Source organism: Cherax quadricarinatus, chromosome 68, assembly GCF_038502225.1.
Source record: "Cherax quadricarinatus isolate ZL_2023a chromosome 68, ASM3850222v1, whole genome shotgun sequence".
Classification (NCBI taxonomy): Eukaryota; Metazoa; Arthropoda; class Malacostraca; order Decapoda; family Parastacidae; genus Cherax; species Cherax quadricarinatus.
The window spans coordinates 395,451-417,500 of record NC_091359.1 but is presented as its reverse complement, the minus strand read 5'-3'; the positions used below and the strand labels follow the sequence as shown (position 1 = coordinate 417,500).

Genomic DNA, 22,050 nt, shown 5'->3' with positions numbered 1-22,050 from the left:
TTCATTACTACCACCATTGTCTTCACTACCACACCATTGTCTTCATTACTACCACCATTGTCTTCATTACTACTACCATTGTCTTCACTAACACCATTGTCTTCATCACTACCACCATTGTCTTCATTACTACCACCATTGTCTTCATACTAGCACTGTCTTCATCACTACCACCATTGTCTTCATCACTACCACACCATTGTTTTCATTACTACCACCATTGTCTTCATCACTACCACCATTGTCTTCACTACTACCATTGTCTTCATTACTACCACCATTGTCTTCACTAACACCATTGTCTTCATCACTACCACCATTGTCTTCATTACTACCACCATTGTCTTCACTACCACACCATTGTCTTCATTACTACCACCATTGTCTTCATTACTACTACCATTGTCTTCACTAACACCATTGTCTTCATCACTACCACCATTGTCTTCATTACTACCACAATTGTCTTCATTACTACCACCATTGTCTTCACTACCACACCATTTTCTTCATTACTACCACCATTGTCTTCATTACCACCATTGTCTTCATCACTACCACCATTGTCTTCACTACCACCATTGTCTTCATCACTACCACCATTGTCTTCATCACTAGCACCATTGTCTTCATCACTAACACCATTGTCTTCACTAACACCATTGTCTTCACTAGCACCATTGTCTTCATCACTACCACCATTGTCTTCATCACTACCACCATTGGCTTCATCACTACCACCATTGTCTTCATCTCTACCACCATTGTCTTCATCACTACCACCATTGTCTTCATCACTACCACCATTGTCTTCATCACTACCACCATTGTCTTCATCACTACCACCATTGTCTTCATCACTACCACCATTGTCTTCATCACTAACACCATTGTCTTCATCACTACCACCATTGTCTTCATCACTACCACCATTGTCTTCGTCACTACCACCATTGTCTTCACTACCATCATTGTCTTCACTACCACCATTGTCTTCATTACTACCACCAGTGTCTTAATTACCACCATTGTCTTCACTACCACCATTGTCTTCATCACTACCACCATTGTCTTCATCACTAGCATTATTGTCTTCATCACTACCACCATTGTCTTCATTACTACCACCATTGTCTTCATTACTACCACGATTGTCATCACTACCACCATTGTCTTCACTACCACACCATTGTCTTCATTACTACCACCATTGTCTTCATCACTACCACCATTGTCTTCACTACCACCATTGTCTTCATTACTACCACCATTGTCTTCACTAACACCATTGTCTTCATCACTACCACCATTGTCTTCATTACTACCACCATTAACTTCACTACCACACCATTGTCTTCATTACTACCACCATTGTCTTCATTACTACCACCATTGTCTTCACTACCACACCATTGTCTTCATTACTACCACCATTGTCTTCATTACTACCACCATTGTCTTCACTAACACCATTGGCTTCATCACTACCACCATTGTCTTCATTACTACCACCATTGTCTTCATTACTACCATCATTGTCTTCACTACCACACCATTTTCTTCATTACTACCACCATTGTCTTCACTACGATCATTGTCTTCATCACTACCATCATTGTCTTCATCACTACCACCATTGTATTCATCACAACCACCATTGTATTCATCACTACCACCATTGTCTTCATCACTAGCACCATTGGCTTCATCACTAACACCATTGTCTTCACTACCACCATTGTCTTCATCACTACCACCATTGTCTTCATCACTACCACCATTGGCCTCATCACTACCACCATTGTCTTCGTCACTACCACCATTGTCTTCACTAACACCATTGTCTTCATCACTACCACCACTGTCTTCATCACTACCACCATTGTCTTCATCACTACCACCATTGTCTTCATCACTAACACCATTGTCTTCATCACTACCACCATTGTGTTCATTACTACCACCATTGTCTTCATCACTACCACCATTGTCTTCACTACCACCATTGTCTTCACTACCACCATTGTCTTCATTACTACCACCATTGTCTTAACTACCACCATTGTCTTCACTACCACCATTGTCTTCATCACTACCACCATTGTCTTCATCACTACCACCCTTGTCTTCATCACTAACACCATTGTCTTCATCACTACCACCATTGTCTTCATCACTAACACCATTGTCTTCATCACTACCACCATTGTCTTCATTACTACCACCATTGTTTTCATCACTACCACCATTGTCTTCATTACTACCACCATTGTCATCACTACCACCATTGTCTTCATTACTACCACTATTGGCTTCATCACTACCACCATTGTCTTCACTACCACTACTGTCTTCATCACTACCACCATTGTCTTCATCACTACCACCATTGTCTTCACTACCACCATTGTCTTCACTACCACTACTGTCTTCATCACTACCACCATTGTCTTCACTACCACCATTGTCTTCACTACCACTACTGTCTTCACTTCCACCATTGTCATACCACCATTGTCATCACTACCACCATTGTCTTCATCACTACCACCCTTGTCTTCATCACTAACACCATTGTCTTCATCACTACCACCATTGTCTTCATCACTACCACCATTGTCTTCATCACTACCACCATTGGCTTCATCACTACCACCATTGTCATCACTACCATCACTGTCTTCATCGCTACCACCACTGTCTTTATCACTACCACCATTGTCTTCATCACTACCACCATTGTCTTCATCACTACCACCATTGTCTTCATCACTAGCACCATTGTCTTCATCACTACCACCATTGTCTTCATCACTTCCACCATTGTCTTCATCACTACCACCATTGTCTTCATCACCACCACCATTGTCTTCATCACTACCACCATTGTCATTACTACCACCATTGTCATTACTACCACCATTGTCTTCATCACTACCACCATTGTCATTACTACCACCATTGTCTTCATCACTACCACCATTGTCTTCATCACTACCACCATTGTCTTCATCACTACCACCATTGGCTTCATCACTACCACCATTGTCTTCATCACTACCACCATTGTCTTCATCACTACCACCATTGTCTTCATCACTACCACCATTGTCATTACTACCACCATTGTCTTCACTACCACCATTGTCACTACTACCACCATTGTCTTCATCACTACCACCATTGTCTTCATCACTACCACCATTGTCATTACTACCACCATTGTCTTCATCACTACCACCATTGTCTTCATCACTACCACCATTGGCTTCATCACTACCACCATTGTCATTACTACCACCATTATCTTCATCACTACCACCATTGTCTTCATCACTACCACCATTGGCTTCATCACTACCACCATTGTCTTCATCACTACCACCATTGTCTTCATCACTACCACCATTGTCTTCATCACTACCACCATTGTCTTCATCACTACCACCATTGTCATTACTACCACCATTGTCTTCATCACTACCACCATTGTCTTCATCACTACCACCATTGTCTTCATCACTACCACCATTGTCTTCATCACTACCACCATTGTCTTCATCACTACCACCATTGTCTTCATCACTACCACCACTGTCTTCCTTACAACTCTCTAAACTCACAAGTCTTGCAACAACTCAGAACTCACAAGACAACTTTCAACTCACACTTGACACCAACTCACAACTCACCAACAAACTCCTGCACTTGTCTTGGGTTTTAATGGACTCAGAGAAAACCCAACAGCCCTGAGGTCCTTAGGGCAAACTTCTCAATTTTCACTTCATTGATTTTCAAATGGGTGGGTGGGATGTGCAGGTGTGTTTAAGGCGGAGGAAGGTCGTGTTAGAATGCTAATTTGGTCCTTATGGTGTGAGTGAGGCGGGCAGAGCATCCTTTGTGTGGACCAGAGTGTGCAAGCCAGCACCACCACCAGCCCTTGCACCACCAGCACCAGCCCTTACACCACCACCACCAGCCCTTACACCACCACCACCAGCCCTTACACCACCACCACCAGCCCTTGCACCACCACCACCACCAGCCCTTACACCACCGCCAGCCCTTACGCCACCATGCCACCAGCCCATGCACCACAACCACCAGCCCTTGCACTACCAGCACCAGCCCTTACACCACTACCAGCCCTTACACCACCACCACCACCCCTTACACCACCACCACCACCCCTTACACCACCACGCCACTAGCCCTTACACCACCACCACAAGCCCTTACACCACCGGCAGGCCTTACACCAGCATCAGCAACAGTGTTTACACCAGCAGCTGTGCTCACACCAGGATCAGTATTCACTCCAGCTGTGCTCACACCAGCAGCATTGCTCACACCAGCAGCTGTTCTCACACCAGCAGCAGTGCTCACACCAGCAGCAGTGCTCACACCAGCAGCAGTGCTCACACCAGCAGCAGTGCTCACACCTGCAGCTGTGTTCACACCAGCAGCTGTGCTCTGATGATGTTCCTACCCTAGTGTCCCCCTGTGATGATGTCCCTACCCTAGTGTCCCCCTGTGATGATGTCTTTGCCCTAGTGTCCCCCTGTGATGATGTCCCTAACCTAGTGTCCCCCTGTGATGATGTCCCTACCCTGGTGTCCTCTAGTGATGATGTCTCTACCCTAGTGTCCCCCTGTGATGATGTCTTTGCCCTAGTGTCCCCCTGTGATGATGTCCTTACCCTAGTGTCCCCCTGTGATGATGTCCCTACCCTAGTGTCCCCCTGTGATGATGTCCCTACCCTAGTGTCCCCCTGTGATGATGTCCCTACCCTAGTGTCCCCCTGTGATGATGTCCCTAACCTAGTGTCCCCCTGTGATGATGTCCCTACCCCCTAGTGTCCCCCTGTGATGATGTCCCTACCCTAGTGTCCCCCTGTGATGATGTCCCTAACCTAGTGTCCCCCTGTGATGATGTCCTTACCCTAGTGTCCCCCTGTGATGATGTCCCTAACCTAGTGTCCCCCTGTGATGATGTCCCTACCCTAGTGTCCCCCTGTGATGATGTCCCTAACCTAGTGTCCCCCTATGATGTCCCCCTAGTGTCCCCCTGTGATGATGTCCCCTAGTGTCCCCCTGTGATGTGTCCCCCTAGTGTCCGCCTGTGATGATGTCCCTAACCTAGTGTCCCCCTATGATGTCCCCTAGTGTCCCCCTGTGATGATGTCCCCCTACCCTGTGTCCTCCCTAGTGATGATGTCCCTACCCTAGTGTCCCCCTGTGATGATGTCCCTACCCTGGTGTCCTCTAGTGATGATGTCCCTACCCTAGTGTCCCCTGTGATGTCCCTACCCTAGTGTCCCCCTGTGATGATGTCCCTAACCTAGTGTCCCCCTGTGATGATGTCCCTAACCTAGTGTCCCCCTGTGATATGTCCCTACCCTAGTGTCCCCCTGTGATGTCCCTAACCTAGTGTCCCCCTGTGATGATGTCCCTACCCTAGTGTCCCCTGTGATGTCCCTAACCTAGTGTCCCCCTGTGATGATGTCCCTACCCTAGTGTCCCCTGTGATGTCCCTAACCTAGTGTCCCCCTGTGATGATGTCCCTAACCTAGTGTCCCCCTGTGATGATGTCCCTACCCTAGTGTCCCCTGTGATGATGTCCCTACCCTAGTGTCCGCCTGTGATGATGTCCCTACCCTGGTGTCCCCTGTGATGATGTCCCTACCCTAGTGTCCCCCTGTGATGATGTCCCTACCCTAGTGTCCCCCTGTGATGATGTCCCTACCCTAGTGTCCCCCTGTGATGATGTCCCTACCCTAGTGTCCCCCTGTGATGATGTCCCTACCCTAGTGTCCCCTGTGATGATGTCCCTACCCTAGTGTCCCCCTGTGATGATGTCCCTACCCTAGTGTCCCCCTGTGATGATGTCCCTACCCTGGTGTCCCCTGTGATGATGTCCCTACCCTAGTGTCCCCCTGTGATGATGTCCCTACCCTAGTGTCCGCCTGTGATGATGTCCCTACCCTGGTGTCCCCTGTGATGATGTCCCTACCCTAGTGTCCCCCTGTGTGATGATGTCCCTATGTCCCTAGTGTCCCCCTGTGATGATGTCCCTAACCTAGTGTCCCCCTGTGATGATGGCCCTAACCTAGTGTCCCCTATGTGTCCCCCTGTGATGATGTCCCTACCCTAGTGTCCCCCTGTGATGATGTCCCTACCCTAGTGTCCCCCTGTGATGATGTCCCCCTACCCTACCCTGTGTCCCCCTGTGATGATGTCCCTACCCTATGATGTCCCTAACCTAGTGTCCCCCTGTGATGATGTCCCTACCCTAGTGTCCCCCTGTGATGATGTCCCTACCCTAGTGTCCCCCTGTGATGATGTCCCTACCCTAGTGTCCCCCTGTGATGATGTCCCTACCCTAGTGTCCCCCTGTGATGATGTCCCTACCCTAGTGTCCCCCTGTGATGATGTCCCTACCCTAGTGTCCCCCTGTGATGATGTCCCTACCCTAGTGTCCCCCTGTGATGATGTCCCTACCCTAGTGTCCCCCTGTGATGATGTCCCTACCCTATTGTCCCCCTGCGATGATGTCCCTACCCTAGTGTCCCCCTGCTATGATGTCCCTACCCTAGTTTCCCCCTGTGATGATGTCCCTACCCTGTTGTCCTCCAGTGATGGTGTCCCTACCCTAGTATTCCCCTGTGATGATGTCCCTACCCTAGTGTCCCCCTGTGATGTCCCTACCCTAGTATTCCCCTGTGATGATGTCCCTACCCTAGTGTCCCCCTGTGATGATGTCCCTACCCTAGTGTCCCCCTGTGATGATGTCCCTACCCTAGTGTCCCCCTGTGATGATGTCCCTACCCTAGTGTCCCCCTGTGATGATGTCCCTACCCTAGTGTCCCCCTGTGATGATGTCCCTACCCTAGTGTCCCCCTGTGATGATGTCCCTACCCTAGTGTCCCCTGTGATGTCCCTACCCTAGTGTCCCCTGTGATGATGTCCCTACCCTAGTGTCCGCCTGTGATGATGTCCCTGTGATGATGTTCCTACCCTAGTGTCCCCCTGTGATGATGTCCCTACCCTAGTGTCCCCCTGTGATGATGTCCCTACCCTAGTGTCCCCCTGTGATGATGTCCCTACCCTAGTGTCCCCCTGTGATGATGTCCCTACCCTAGTGTCCGCCTGTGATGATGTCCCTACCCTGGTGTCCCCTGTGATGATGTCCCTACCCTAGTGTCCCCCTGTGATGATGTCCCTACCCTGGTGTCCTCTAGTGATGATGTCCTAGTGATGATGTCCCTACCCTGGTGTCCGCCTGTGATGATGTCCCTACCCTGGTGTCCCCTGTGATGATGTCCCTACCCTAGTGTCCCCCTGTGATGATGTCCCTACCCTAGTGTCCGCCTGTGATGATGTCCCTACCCTGGTGTCCTCTAGTGATGATGTCCCTACCCTAGTGTCCGCCTGTGATGATGTCCCTACCCTGGTGTCCGCCTGTGATGATGTCCCTACCCTGGTGTCCCCTGTGATGATGTCCCTACCCTAGTGTCCCCCTGTGATGATGTCCCTACCCTAGTGTCCGCCTGTGATGATGTCCCTACCCTGGTGTCCTCTAGTGATGATGTCCCTACCCTGGTGTCCTCTAGTGATGATGTCCCTACCCTAGTGTCCGCCTGTGATGATGTCCCTACCCTGGTGTCCCCTGTGATGATGTCCCTACCCTGGTGTCCCCTGTGATGATGTCCCTACCCTGGTGTCCCCTGTGATGATGTCCCTACCCTAGTGTCCCCCTGTGATGATGTCCCTACCCTAGTGTCCCCCTGTGATGATGTCCCTACCCTAGTGTCCCCCTGTGATGATGTCCCTACCCTCGTGATGATGTCCCTACCCTGTGTCCTCTAGTGATGATGTCCCTACCCTAGTGTCCCCCTGTGATGATGTCCCTACCCTGGTGTCCGCCTGTGATGATGTCCCTACCCTGGTGTCCGCCTGTGATGATGTCCCTACCCTGGTGTCCTCTAGTGATGATGTCCCTACCCTAGTGTCCCCTGTGATGTCCCTAACCTAGTGTCCCCCTGTGATATGTCCCTACCCTAGTGTCCCCCTGTGATGTCCCTACCCTAGTGTCCCTCTGTGATGATGTCCCTACCTTAGTGTCCCCCTGTGATGATGTCCCTACCCTATTGTCCCCCTGCGATGATGTCCCTACCCTAGTGTCCCCCTGCTATGATGTCCCTACCCTAGTTTCCCCCTGTGATGATGTCCCTACCTTAGTGTCCCCCTGTGATGACGTCCCTACCCTAGTGTTCCCCTGTGATGATGTCCCTACCCTAGTGTCCCCCTGTGATGATGTCCCTACCCTAGTGTCCCCCTGTGATGATGTCCCTACCCTCCCTCCCCCCTCCCCTCCCCCCCCCACACACATACGTGGAGGAAGGCAGACTAGTGTATGTGTTATTGGAGGCTACCCTCCCCTCCCCCCCCCCACACACATACGTTGAGGAAGGCAGACTAGTGTTTGTGTTATTGGCGGCTACCCCCCCCTGCCCCCCCCACACACATACGTGGAGGAAGGCAGACTAGTGTATGTGTTATTGGAGGCTACCCTCCCCTCCCCCCCCCCACACACATACGTGGAGGAAGGCAGACTAGTGTATGTGTTATTGGAGGCTACCCTCCCCTCCCCCCCCCCACACACACATACGTGGAGGAAGGCAGACTAGTGTATGTGTTATTGGAGGCTACCCTCCCCTCCCCCCCCCACACACACATACGTGGAGGAAGGCAGACTAGTGTATGTGTTATTGGAGGCTACCCTCCCCTCCCCCCCCCCACACACATACGTGGAGGAAGGCAGACTAGTGTATGTGTTATTGGAGGCTACCACATGATGACTCTGAGATATTTATCTTTGATTTTGTTGCAGGTGAGAGTGAATCACAAGAGTTGGGTGGAGGCGAGAGTGGTAGAGGTCACGAGAGTGGGTCAGCACTACACTCATCTGATAGCTCTCAACAACAACATACTGCATACTTCAACAAGGACTCACTCACCGCTGACTTCCATGTTGTCGCTTCAAACTTCCAGGTAAGTTGGTCTGTCTTAGCACCTGAAGTGCATGTGTAATCACCTATATGTAGTTCCAGGGGTCGACTCTTTGTACTCACCTACTCACCTAATTGTGGTTGCAGGGGTCGAGACTCAGCTCCTGGCCCAGCCTCTTCACCGACCGCTACTATGTCCTCTCTCCCCCTGCTCCATGAGCTTTATCATACCTCGTCTTAAAACTATGTATAGTTCCTGCCTCCACTACATCGCTTGCCAGACTATTCCACTTCCTAACTACTCTATGACTGAAGAAATACTTCCTAACATCCCTTTGACTCATCTGAGTCTTCAGCTTCCAATTGTGACCCCTTGTTTCTGTGTCCCATCTCTGGAACATTGTGTGTGTGTGTGTGTGTGTGTGTGTGTGTGTGTGTGTGTGTTGTTTGTTTTATCCTTCCTCAGCTCATTGTTCTCTTTAAAGTGTGCCATCTACAACCGTCAGCTAACTCCCAGGTACCTGTTTACTGCTAGGAGAACAAGGGGGGCCCCCTCAGGATTGAATCCGGGTTCTACTGTTGTGAGCCACTGTGTTACTAACCCATGATGTCAGAGCTGACCCACACTGTTACTAACCCATGATGTCAGAGCTGACCCACACTGTTACTAACCCATGATGTCAGAGCTGACCCACACTGTTACTAACCCATGCTGTCAGAGCTGACCCACACTGTTACTAACCCATGATGTCAGAGCTGACCCACACTGTGTTACTAACCCATGATGTCATCCTTCCTCAGCTCATTGTTCTCTTTAAAGTATATGACCACACCCCAGGATGCCATCTACAACCGTCAGCTAACTCCCAGGTACCTGTTTACTGCTAGGAGAACAAGGGGGGCCCCCTCAGGATTGAATCCGGGTTCTACTGTTGTGAGCCACTGTGTTACTAACCCATGATGTCAGAGCTGACCCACACTGTTACTAACCCATGATGTCAGAGCTGACCCACACTGTTACTAACCCATGATGTCAGAGCTGACCCACACTGTTACTAACCCATGATGTCAGAGCTGACCCACACTGTTACTAACCCATGATGTCAGAGCTGACCCACACTGTTACTAACCCATGATGTCAGAGCTGACCCACACTGTTACTAACCCATGATGTCAGAGCTGAGCTGTCAGAGCTGACCCACACTGTTACTAACCCATGATGTCAGAGCTGACCCACACTGTGTTACTAACCCATGATGTCAGAGCTGACCCACACTGTGTTACTAACCCATGCTGTCAGAGCTGACCCACACTGTTACTAACCCATGATGTCAGAGCTGACCCACACTGTGTTACTAACCCATGATGTCAGAGCTGACCCACACTGTGATGTCACTAACCCATGATGTCAGAGCTGACCCACACTGTTACTAACCCATGTGTACTAACCCATGATGTCAGAGCTGACCCACACTGTTACTAACCCATGATGTCAGAGCTGACCCACACTGTTACTAACCCATGATGTCAGAGCTGACCCACACTGTTACTAACCCATGATGTCAGAGCTGACCCACACTGTTACTAACCCATGATGTCAGAGCTGACCCACACTGTTACTAACCCATGATGTCAGAGCTGACCCACACTGTGTTACTAACCCATGATGTCAGAGCTGACCCACACTGTGTTACTAACCCATGATGTCAGAGCTGACCCACACTGTGTTACTAACCCATGCTGTCAGAGCTGACCCACACTGTTACTAACCCATGATGTCAGAGCTGACCCACACTGTTACTAACCCATGATGTCAGAGCTGACCCACACTGTGTCAGAGCTGACCCACACAGTGTTACTAACCCATGATGTCAGAGCTGACCCACACTGTTACTAACCCATGATGTCAGAGCTGACCCACACTGTTACTAACCCATGATGTCAGAGCTAACACCTATGATGTCAGAGCTGACCCACACTGTTACTAACCCATGATGTCAGAGCTGACCCACACTGTTACTAACCCATGATGTCAGAGCTGACCCACACTGTTACTAACCCATGATGTCAGAGCTGACCCACACTGTTACTAACCCATGATGTCAGAGCTGACCCACACTGTTACTAACCCATGATGTCAGAGCTGACCCACACTGTTACTAACCCATGATGTCAGAGCTGACCCACACTGTTACTAACCCATGCTGTCAGAGCTGACCCACACTGTTACTAACCCACACTGTGTTACTAACCCATGATGTCAGAGCTGACCCACACTGTGTTACTAACCCATGCTGTCAGAGCTGACCCACACTGTTACTAACCCATGATGTCAGAGCTGACCCACACTGTGTTACTAACCCATGATGTCAGAGCTGACCCACACTGTGTTACTAACCCATGATGTCAGAGCTGACCCACACTGTGTTACTAACCCATGATGTCAGAGCTGACCCACACTGTTACTAACCCATGATGTCAGAGCTGACCCACACTGTTACTAACCCATGATGTCAGAGCTGACCCACACTGTTACTAACCCATGATGTCAGAGCTGACCCACACTGTTACTAACCCATGATGTCAGAGCTGACCCACACTGTTACTAACCCATGATGTCAGAGCTGACCCACACTGTTACTAACCCATGATGTCAGAGCTGACCCACACTGTTACTAACCCATGATGTCAGAGCTGACCCACACTGTTACTAACCCATGATGTCAGAGCTGACCCACACTGTGTTACTAACCCATGATGTCAGAGCTGACCCACACTGTTACTAACCCATGTCAGAGCTGACCCACTCTGTTACTAACCCATGAGTCAGAGCTGACCCACACTGTTACTAACCCATGATGTCAGAGCTGACCCACACTGTTACTAACCCATGATGTCAGAGCTGACCCACACTGTTACTAACCCATGATGTCAGAGCTGACCCACACTGTTACTAACCCATGATGTCAGAGCTGACCCACACTGTTACTAACCCATGATGTCAGAGCTGACCCACACTGTTACTAACCCATGATGTCAGAGCTGACCCACACTGTGTTACTAACCCATGATGTCAGAGCTGACCCACACTGTTACTAACCCATGATGTCAGAGCTGACCCACACTGTTACTAACCCATGATGTCAGAGCTGACCCACACTGTTACTAACCCATGATGTCAGAGCTGACCCACACTGTTACTAACCCATGATGTCAGAGCTGACCCACACTGTTACTAACCCATGATGTCAGAGCTGACCCACACTGTTACTAACCCATGATGTCAGAGCTGACCCACACTGTTACTAACCCATGATGTCAGAGCTGACCCACACTGTTACTAACCCATGATGTCAGAGCTGACCCACACTGTGTTACTAACCCATGATGTCAGAGCTGACCCACACTGTTACTAACCCATGATGTCAGAGCTGAACACTGTTACTATGATGTCAGAGCTGACCCACACTGTTACTAACCCATGTGTACTAACCCATGATGTCAGAGCTGACCCACACTGTTACTAACCCATGATGTCAGAGCTGACCCACACTGTGTTACTAACCCATGATGTCAGAGGCTTCAGAAATTAATTTGATCAAACTTACATTTTCGACGCTTGAAGTACCTCTCTTATTCTCATACATCAAACATTTTTCACGAAAAGTTATCAGTTTTGCTAGATTACATTTGCTAGATTGTTTTATTGTCTTTTTGTGTTTTAATTTGTACACTTGGAAATATGCAATAATTTTGAAGAACGATGGTGAATTGGCGAAAATTTTTATCTTGGATAAGATGTTTATTGTGCTTATTATAATGTGTTGTTTATCTTGTGTCTTAAGAGTATCTCAGTCATATTGTAGGCTGTCCCACTGGCACTTATTGTCTTCTTCTAGTTCATCAATGTAGAACATTCAAAAATAATAACTATTGGATGTGCTGTTTGACTACCGCCCACAGGATTGGTATGAGGTACATAATAAAAATATTAATCCTGATGTGTTGCTAAGTGAATGATCTTGCCTCAGATGTATATCATTAACTTTCCTCTAATATGTGTGGCGCCTCTCACCTATGCGTCTATCTACCTGTATAGTTTTCGTATAATTACTTGCTGGTTGGAAATATTGACAACTAAAACGGACATTGAAGATTAAACTAGATGTTTAGTCCTTGCTGAAGCATTTTTAAAATCACGAGTGGCCAAGTAATAATGAAAGACGTCTTGCATTATCTCCCGTTTGTAGATTAGTTGTAATTACTTGTGAACGTATAGTAATTAATTATTTTATTATTAAGTTTATGTTGTGTACAGGAGACGCCAGATGCTGGGGAGAGCTGGGGTGGAGGGCGAGGCAACACTCACACACACGACTGCAACGAGAAAGACATCACAGTATGTATCAACCTGCTCGCGGTCCTCACCAATAAGGACCTCGGGTTTGCTGCCTCCGTAGACGAGCTTAACAGAATGTGTCCGTGAGTTGAGGTCGTTACTCTTCACTGATAGTATTGTGATGTTGATGTTTGGTGTCGAGTTATTAACTACAGACTGTATAGACAGTGTTCATATGTGTGAGTTTAAGACCTACAGTCACCATGGAACCAATGTTAACCACTTGTATAATTGAGTATATTGGCTACAAGTGATCAGAGTAATGACCACCTGTGTTGGTGTGTGAGTATAATGACTACAAATGACCAGAGAGAGAGTAATGACCACCTGTGTTGGTGTCCACAGAGTATTACTCAACGGGTTGCAGTGCATCGACAACTACACGAGGAGATGTCTGACACAGAAGCACCGGGAGTATTTCAACAAGTTGTATGCTGGCACTATCCATGTCATCAAGGACCTGTGTAACACTAAGGGCAGCTACCAGCAAGGTTAGTGATCAAGGACCTATGTAACACCACTACCAGCAAGGTTAATCAAGGACCTGTGGAACACCACTGGCAGGTACCAGCAAGGTTAATCAAGGACCTGTGGAACACCACTGGCAGGTACCAGCAAGGTGACAGTTTAGGGTTATAAGTTTTTTACTTTTTTCCAAATAAAACATCTCCTGTGCCATAAATCGATGAACTTTTGTTTAATAACATTGAAAAAGCCCCTAATTCCTCTCAGCTTTCAAGAAAGGTCACCGCTAAATAAAAACTATGAGTCACCATATATCTGCGTTACTACTCATAAGTAGCAACTCAGGAAAGTACTAATTGGCAACTCAGATTAATGAAAAATATTTATAAGAATAATAATAAGAGAAGAGGATTAGCAAACCACAATTTATCAGTTGTCAGCATCACGTTCTGGACAGGATTCTACGTTTGGTAATGGATGAAAATCTTGGTGCTAAAACCAGTTCTCCAAACATCAAGTATCCGTTTGTATCCCAACTGGTGAAGAATTATGAGACAGTTTGTTAATGGGACAGAAGAGATCCTCCATAAATCAGGATGGAGAGATGATATGAAGTTTTTGTACCATCTAACACGAGTGTTTAGATTCCTTGAAGAAAAAGGTCACTTTCCTTTGATTAACTTTCAGAAAATTCCAAACAGCAGCAGTGCGAGGTGGAATTCAAGAGCCATTCTTGGTATTCTTGTATTGATTCTTATACCTACAAGACGGAAGACTTTGCAGAAGATATGCAGATTCATTTAATACACCTGGATAGATTATTGGTTTACTGATCAGATGAACGATGAAAATGACTTCAAGAATTTGTCAGAAATGTTGAAACCTACAAAAAAGCACTGAACTCATTGAAAAATCAGTGGAAGCAGGAGCCGTCTGCACTCAATATACCGAGAAGTAATCAGTGTGCTAAACGTTCAATCAGAGTTATGCAGGAACTGTATGCTGCCTGCAGGAACAAAATCCAATTGCAGTAACTAGTAATATATGTACAAACATGATAATGATGTCGTTGTAAGCTGTTTTATTTGTTATTAATATTACATCCAATATGCATTCAAGTTACTTGTTTTAGTTGGTTTTTTTTCATTTAGGGGCGGCATTTTCTAAAAATATATTAAAATAAAAGGTAATTTCTTTGCTTTTAGGCAAAAGTTCATCTGATTAAGGTACAGGAATGTTACGCTGTACAAAAAGTTGTAACCCTAGTGAGCATAAGCTCACTTACTTGCCCTAACCAGCGTTAGTCTTCTCCTTCTGTCATTTAGTCAGCCTACAGTCAACCGGCATAATTGGTTCCTGGTTGCTGGGACCGTAATTTACCTACTCTTAAAACTGTGTATGGAGTTTGTCTCCCGCAATGCTGCCTTCACTTACATCTGGACACTAAAAAAGTATTTCCAACAATCATTTTGCTTATTAACTTCCAGCTATACACTTTCCCTATAATTTTGTTTGTTTTATAGGTTATAATCATGTCTCTGAACGTGTTAGACTCTGGTTTATGAACGTGTTAGACTCTGGTTTATGAACGTGTTAGACTCTGGTTTATGAACGTGTTAGACTCGTGTATGAACGTGTTAGACTCTGGTGTATGAACGTGTTAGACTCTGGTGTATGAACGTGTTAGACTCTGGTTTATGAACGTGTTAGACTCTGGTTTATGAACGTGTTAGACTCTGGTGTATGAACGTGTTAGACTCTGGTGTATGAACGTGTTAGACTCTGGTTTATGAACGTGTTAGACTCTGGTGTATGAACGTGTTAGACTCTGGTTTATGAACGTGTTAGACTCTGGTTTATGAACGTGTTAGACTCTGGTTTATGAACGTGTTAGACTCTGGTGTATGAACGTGTTAGATTCTGGTGTATGAACGTGTTAGACTCTGGTTTATGAACGTGTTAGACTCTGGTGTATGAACGTGTTAGACTGGTTTATGAACGTGTTAGACTCTGGTTTATGAACGTGTTAGACTCTGGTGTATGAACGTGTTAGACTCTGGTTTATGAACGTGTTAGACTCTGATGTATGAACGTGTTAGATTCTGGTGTATGAACGTGTTAGACTCTGGTTTATGAACGTGTTAGACTCTGGTGTACGAACGTGTTAGACTCTGGTTTATGAACGTGTTAGACTCTGGTGTATGAACGTGTTAGACTCTGGTTTATGAACGTGTTAGACTCTGGTGTATGAACGTGTTAGACTCTGGTGTATGAACGTGTTAGACTCTGGTGTATGAACCTGTTAGACTCTGGTGTATGAACGTGTTAGACTCTGGTTTATGAACGTGTTAGACTCTGGTGTATGAACGTGTTAGACTCTGGTGTATGAACGTGTTAGACTCTGGTGTATGAACCTGTTAGACTCTGGTGTATGAACGTGTTAGACTCTGGTTTATGAATGAACGTAGTAGTAGTAGTAGTAGTAGTGACACTACTACTACTACTACTACTACTACTACTACTACTACTACTACTACTACTACTACCACTAGTACTGCACCTCACTCTGAGCCTATATATACCCTCTGTGTCCATGTATTGTTTGTAATGGCTTGATAAAGTTCCTGGAGAGCGAAACGTTGCCACAATAAAATGTCACATTAGTTGCACTTGTGTCCTTTTACTTGTTAGACTCTGGTTTATGAAAGTGTTAGATTGGTTTATGAACCTGTTAGACTCTAGTTTCTGAACTTATTAGACTAGTTTCTGAACGTGTTAGACTCTAGTTTCTGAACGTGTTAGACTCTAGTTTCTGAACGTGTTAGACTAGTTTCTGAACGTATTAGACTCTGGTTTCTGAACGTGTTAGATTCTAGTTTCTGAACGTGTTAGACTCTGGTTTCTGAACGTGTTAGACTCTGGTTTCTGAACGTGTTAGACTCTAGTTTCTGAACGTGTTAGACTCTGGTTTCTGAACGTGTTTACCAGGTCAGTGACTGTGTGTAATTACCAAATGGAATTTTGGCTGTGAAATAAGCTTTTAATTTTCCAGCGAGTAACGTGAAACAGAAATGTTCAGTATATGTATGAACCAGTGTTCAATATAGGCATGAACCCGTGTTCAATATGAACCCGTGTATGTACCGATATTCAGCTCAACTTATCTTCCCTCTGTTGAAGATATGTATGTGTGTGGCACATTTGTGTGTACTTTCCAGGCTTAATCTTTTATTCTTGTTACATCTCTTAGTATAGGCCTGGTCACAGAGCGGGCCGCGGGGGCGGTGACCCCCGGAACTCTCTCCAGGTAATAGTGAATATTGTTCTTCTCTACCTTGTGTCAGTTTGACTGCAAACACAAGAAAAACCAGTGTGGTATAAACCTTGGTGATACATATCCACAAATTGATTTATTAAAATAAAGCTTGTCAGAGTGACAAGCTTTATTTTAATAAATCCCATCAATGGTAAAGGTGTGAAGCCGATCAGTCGAAGCATTCTTCAGCAATGCCAACTATTCCCAAGTTTTTTAACCGTTTTAGTAAAGTTTTAAATTTGCAGCTACTCAGACTAAACTTATGAGGTATTATTATCTTTCTTATTGACTTGTTTCGTCAGTAATAATAATAATAATAATAATAATAATAATAATAATAATAATAATACACTGGGAGAGAGAGAGAGAGAGAGAGAGAGAGAGAGAGAGAGAGAGAGAGAGAGAGAGAGAGACCACAACACTTCCCTCTCTTATCTGATAATATTGAACAATATAACTTCTACAAATTGCTTATAACATTTATAGAGAAGGCAAATATAGAGACAATACTGTTTCCTGAATACAGTGGAATTAATTTTTACGTTTGTGTGTGTACTCGCCTACATGTGGCTGCGGGGGTCGAGTTTTAGCTTCAGGACTAGTCTTGTTGCAAACCGTTACACTTGCTCTAATTTCTTGACGTGCTTGAGCAGGTGTAGGTTCCATACTGGTGCTGCATACTCGAACATGGGCCTGACGTTCACGGTGTATAGTGTTGTGAATGACTCCTTAGATGTCAGAATGCTGTTCTTAGGCTTGCCAAACACCCATATGCTGCAGCAGTTGTTTGGTTGATGTTCGCCTCGAGGGATGTGCTTGGTATGATACTCACCCCAGGATTCTTCTCCTTGAGTGGGGTTTGCAGCCTTTGGGCCCCGAGCCTGTAGTCAGTCTGAGGTCTTCTTTGTCCTTCCCCAAGCTTCATAATTTTATACTTGTTGGAGTTAAACTCCGGGAGTCAATTGTCAGACCACGCTTGTAGCCTGTTTCCATTTGTAGCCTTTCTGGTCCTTGCCCGTTTGTATTCTCCTATTAGTTTCACGTCGTCTGTAAACAGGGACACCTCTGACTATTCCTTCTGTCATGTCATTCACGCATACAAGAGACAACACCGGCCCTTGTGGAACCTCAATCGACACATGCACCCATTCCAATTCCTTGATATATACTATCACTCGTTGTTTCCTCCCCGTCAGGTATTTTCTTATCCATTGCAGTGTTTTTCCCGTTGTTTCTGCCTGCTACTCTAGCTTTTGTACTAGTCTCTTGTGCAGTTCTGTGTCAAAAGCCTTCTTACAGTCCAGTAAAATGCAGTCTACCCATCCCTCTATCTCCTATCTTACTTCTTTTACCTTCTCGTAAAACTCCAGTGGGTTTGAAACAGGATTTTCCATCCCTGAAGCCGTGCTGGTTATCATGTATGAACCCACTCCTATAAAGGTGCTCCGCCACTCTGCTGACAGTTTTCTCCATAACTTTACATGCTATATACATGTCAGTGACACTGGTCTCTAGCTTAATGCAACCTGTCTCCTTTAAAATTGGGACTACATTTGTAGGGTTAGATTTTTGTGAGAGGCTGCTGTGAGGATAGTGTTTGTGCTGGGGACTGTGGGTGTGGACTGTGGTTTGTTTTGGGTTATTGTGCTTGGTTGGGTACTAAGCAAATTTCCTAAATTTCCTAAATTTGCTTGTAACAGATAAATGAACTGTAGATATGTATATATAAATCCAAATTAACACCTGTTAACCCTTTTGGGGCCTAGTTCCTAGGCCTTTTGTGTATCCATATGCTCTTGCGCTACCGTCCACAGGATGGATATGGAGTGCACAATAAACTAACCACTTCGGTGGCAAAATCTAATCTAAAAATCTTGGGAGGGGGCTAGAGGTTGAGGGGGTTTTGTGGGTAGTTGTGCTTGATTTGATTGGGTGACTTTTACCGTCGACTCTGAAAATTTGTCATCTGGGACATGTCCTCTCTTGTTATTGTGATGATATTTTTAATGTGAGTCCTCCTCCTGTTGTCTCTCTCTGTAAATCATCACTTCAGCCTCCTGAAGCCTGCGAATAATCAGTGACCTCTCTCTCTCTTCCTCTCATTTCCTTTCCCTCAGTATCGCTGCATCCGATTTTATCATCTTCGCTGTTTCCGATGTCTCTTGGAATCTCTTGTGGCCTGATAACACTTCGGTAAAGATCTTCGTAGCTCCTCACCCTCCTTCAGTCCCCTCGCTGGCCACTGCTCTTCCTGTTTCCATCTCCCTCCTTTCCTTCCTCCGCTTCATTTCCTGCTTCAGTGTGGTGGTAGTCATGGTGGTGGTGGTGGTGGTAATGGTGGTGGTGGTGGTAGTCATGGTAATGGTGATGGTGGTGGTAATGGTGATGGTGGTGGTAATGGTGGTGGTGGTGATGGTAGAGGTGGTGATAAGATAAGATGGTGGTGGTAGTAATAGTGGTAATGGTGGTGGTGGTGGTAGTGATGCTGGTGGTAATGGTGATGGTGGTGGTGGTGGTGCACAGTACTGATCACCAGTGTGGTGGTGGTACAGAGAAGGGACACAGTACTTGACAGGACACAGTACTTGACAGGACACAGTACTTGATAGGACACAGCACTTGACAGGACACAGCATGACAGGACAGGACACAGTACTTGAGAGGACACAGTACGTGACAGGACACAGCACAACAGGTCACAGTACTTGACAGGACACAGCACTTGACAGGACACAGTACTTGACAGGACACAGTACTTTACAGAACACAGTACTTGACCAGACACAGCACTTGACAGGACACAGCACTTGACAGGACACAGTACTTGATAGGACACAGCACAACAGAACACAGTACTTGACAACACACAGCACTTGACAGGACTCAGTACTTGACAGGACACAGTACTTAACAGGACACAGTACTTAACAGGACACAGTATTTGACAGGACGTAGTACTTGACAGGACACAGAACTTGACAAGACACAGTACTTGACAGGACACAGCACTTGACAGGACACAGCGTTTGACAGGACATAGTATTTGACAGGACACACCACTTGACAGGACACAGTACTTGACAAGACACAACGCTTGACAGGACACAGCACTTGACAGGGCACAATATTTGACAGGACACAGCACTTGACAGGACATCACTTGACAGGACACTGTACTTGACAGGACACAGTACTTGACAGGACACAGTACGTGACAAGACACAGCACATGACAGGACACAGCGCTTGACAGGACATCACTTGACAGGACACTGTACTTGACAGGACACAGTACTTGACAGGACACAGTACGTGACAAGACACAACACATGACAGGACACAGTACTTGACAGGACACAGTACTTGACAGGGACACAGTACTTGACAGGACACAGCACATGACAGGACACAGTACTTGACATTACACAGTACTTGATAGGACACAGTACTTGACAGGACACAGCACATGACAGGACACAGTGCTTGACAGGACACAGTGCTTGACAGGACACAGCACATGAGAGGACACAGTACTTGACATTACACAGTACTTGATAGGACACAGTACTTGACAGGACACAGCACATGACAGGACACAGTACTTGACATTACACAATACTTGACAGGACAAAGTACGTGACAAGACACAGCACATGACAGGACACAGTACTTGACAGGACACACTACTTGACATTACACAGTACTTGACAGGACACAGTACTTGACATTACACAGTACTTGACATGACACAGTACTTGACATTACACAGTACTTGACAGGACACAGTACTTGACAGGACACAGTACTTGACAGGATACAGCACATGACAGGACACAGTACTTGACATTACACAGTACTTGATAGGACACAGTACTTGACAGGACACAGTACTTGATAGGACACAGTACTTGACAGGACACAGCACATGACAGGACACAGTACTTGACATTACACAGTACTTGACATTACACAGTACTTGACAGGACACAGTACTTGACAGGACACAGTACTTGACATGACACAGTACTTGACAGGACACAGTACTTGACATTACACAGTACTTGACATTACACAGTACTTGACAGGACACAGTACTTGACAGGACACAGCACATGACAGGACACAGCACATGACAGGACACAGCACATGACAGGACACAGCACATGACACGACACAGCACATGACAGGACACAGCACATGACAGGACACAGCACATGACAGGACACAGCACATGACAGGACACAGCACATGACAGGACACAGCACATGACAGGACACAGTACTTGACATTACACAGTACTTGACAGGACACAGCACATGACAGGACACAGTACATGACAGGACACAGTACGTGACAAGACACAGCACATGACAGGACACAGTACTTGACATTACACAGTACTTGACAGGACACAGCACATGACAGGACACAGCACATGACAGGACACAGTACATGACAGGACACAGTACGTGACAAGACACAGCACATGACAGGACACAGTACTTGACATTACACAGTACTTGACAGGACACAGCACATGACAGGACACAGTACTGACCATCCGCCGCCACACACAAGACTAGTGGATAAAATAATCACCCTCTCTATTTTCTGATATTGGTGGACATAAAAGGTAAAAATCAACACCCAATTTAGTTTTTGCACACATATTCCTCGACAAAGTATTGCCACCAGAATTGCCGCGCCTATGCAAAATGGCACCAAATTTCGTTATGACTCGACCCAAGGTGAGTTACGGTTTCATAAGCTCAAAATAATGCACAACAAATTAGCCCGCTGACAAAATTGGGCAATTTTACTCTGAGTGGGAAGATGGACGTGCTTTGAGGAGTTAGCGAGA

The 22,050-nt window shown here is 46.2% G+C and overlaps 1 protein-coding gene across 1 annotated transcript in view; it reads left to right on the top strand.

Annotated features, from left to right (window-relative positions):
* Positions 1-22,050, top strand: part of LOC128697923 (uncharacterized) — a 651,973-nt gene that overhangs the window by 573,621 nt on the left and 56,302 nt on the right. Inside the window, exons 3-5 of the mRNA XM_070099541.1 lie at positions 8,893-9,053; positions 13,329-13,492; positions 13,755-13,900. Coding sequence (XP_069955642.1) covers positions 8,893-9,053; positions 13,329-13,492; positions 13,755-13,900 — 471 coding nt within the window. The remainder of the gene's footprint in view (positions 1-8,892; positions 9,054-13,328; positions 13,493-13,754; positions 13,901-22,050) is intronic.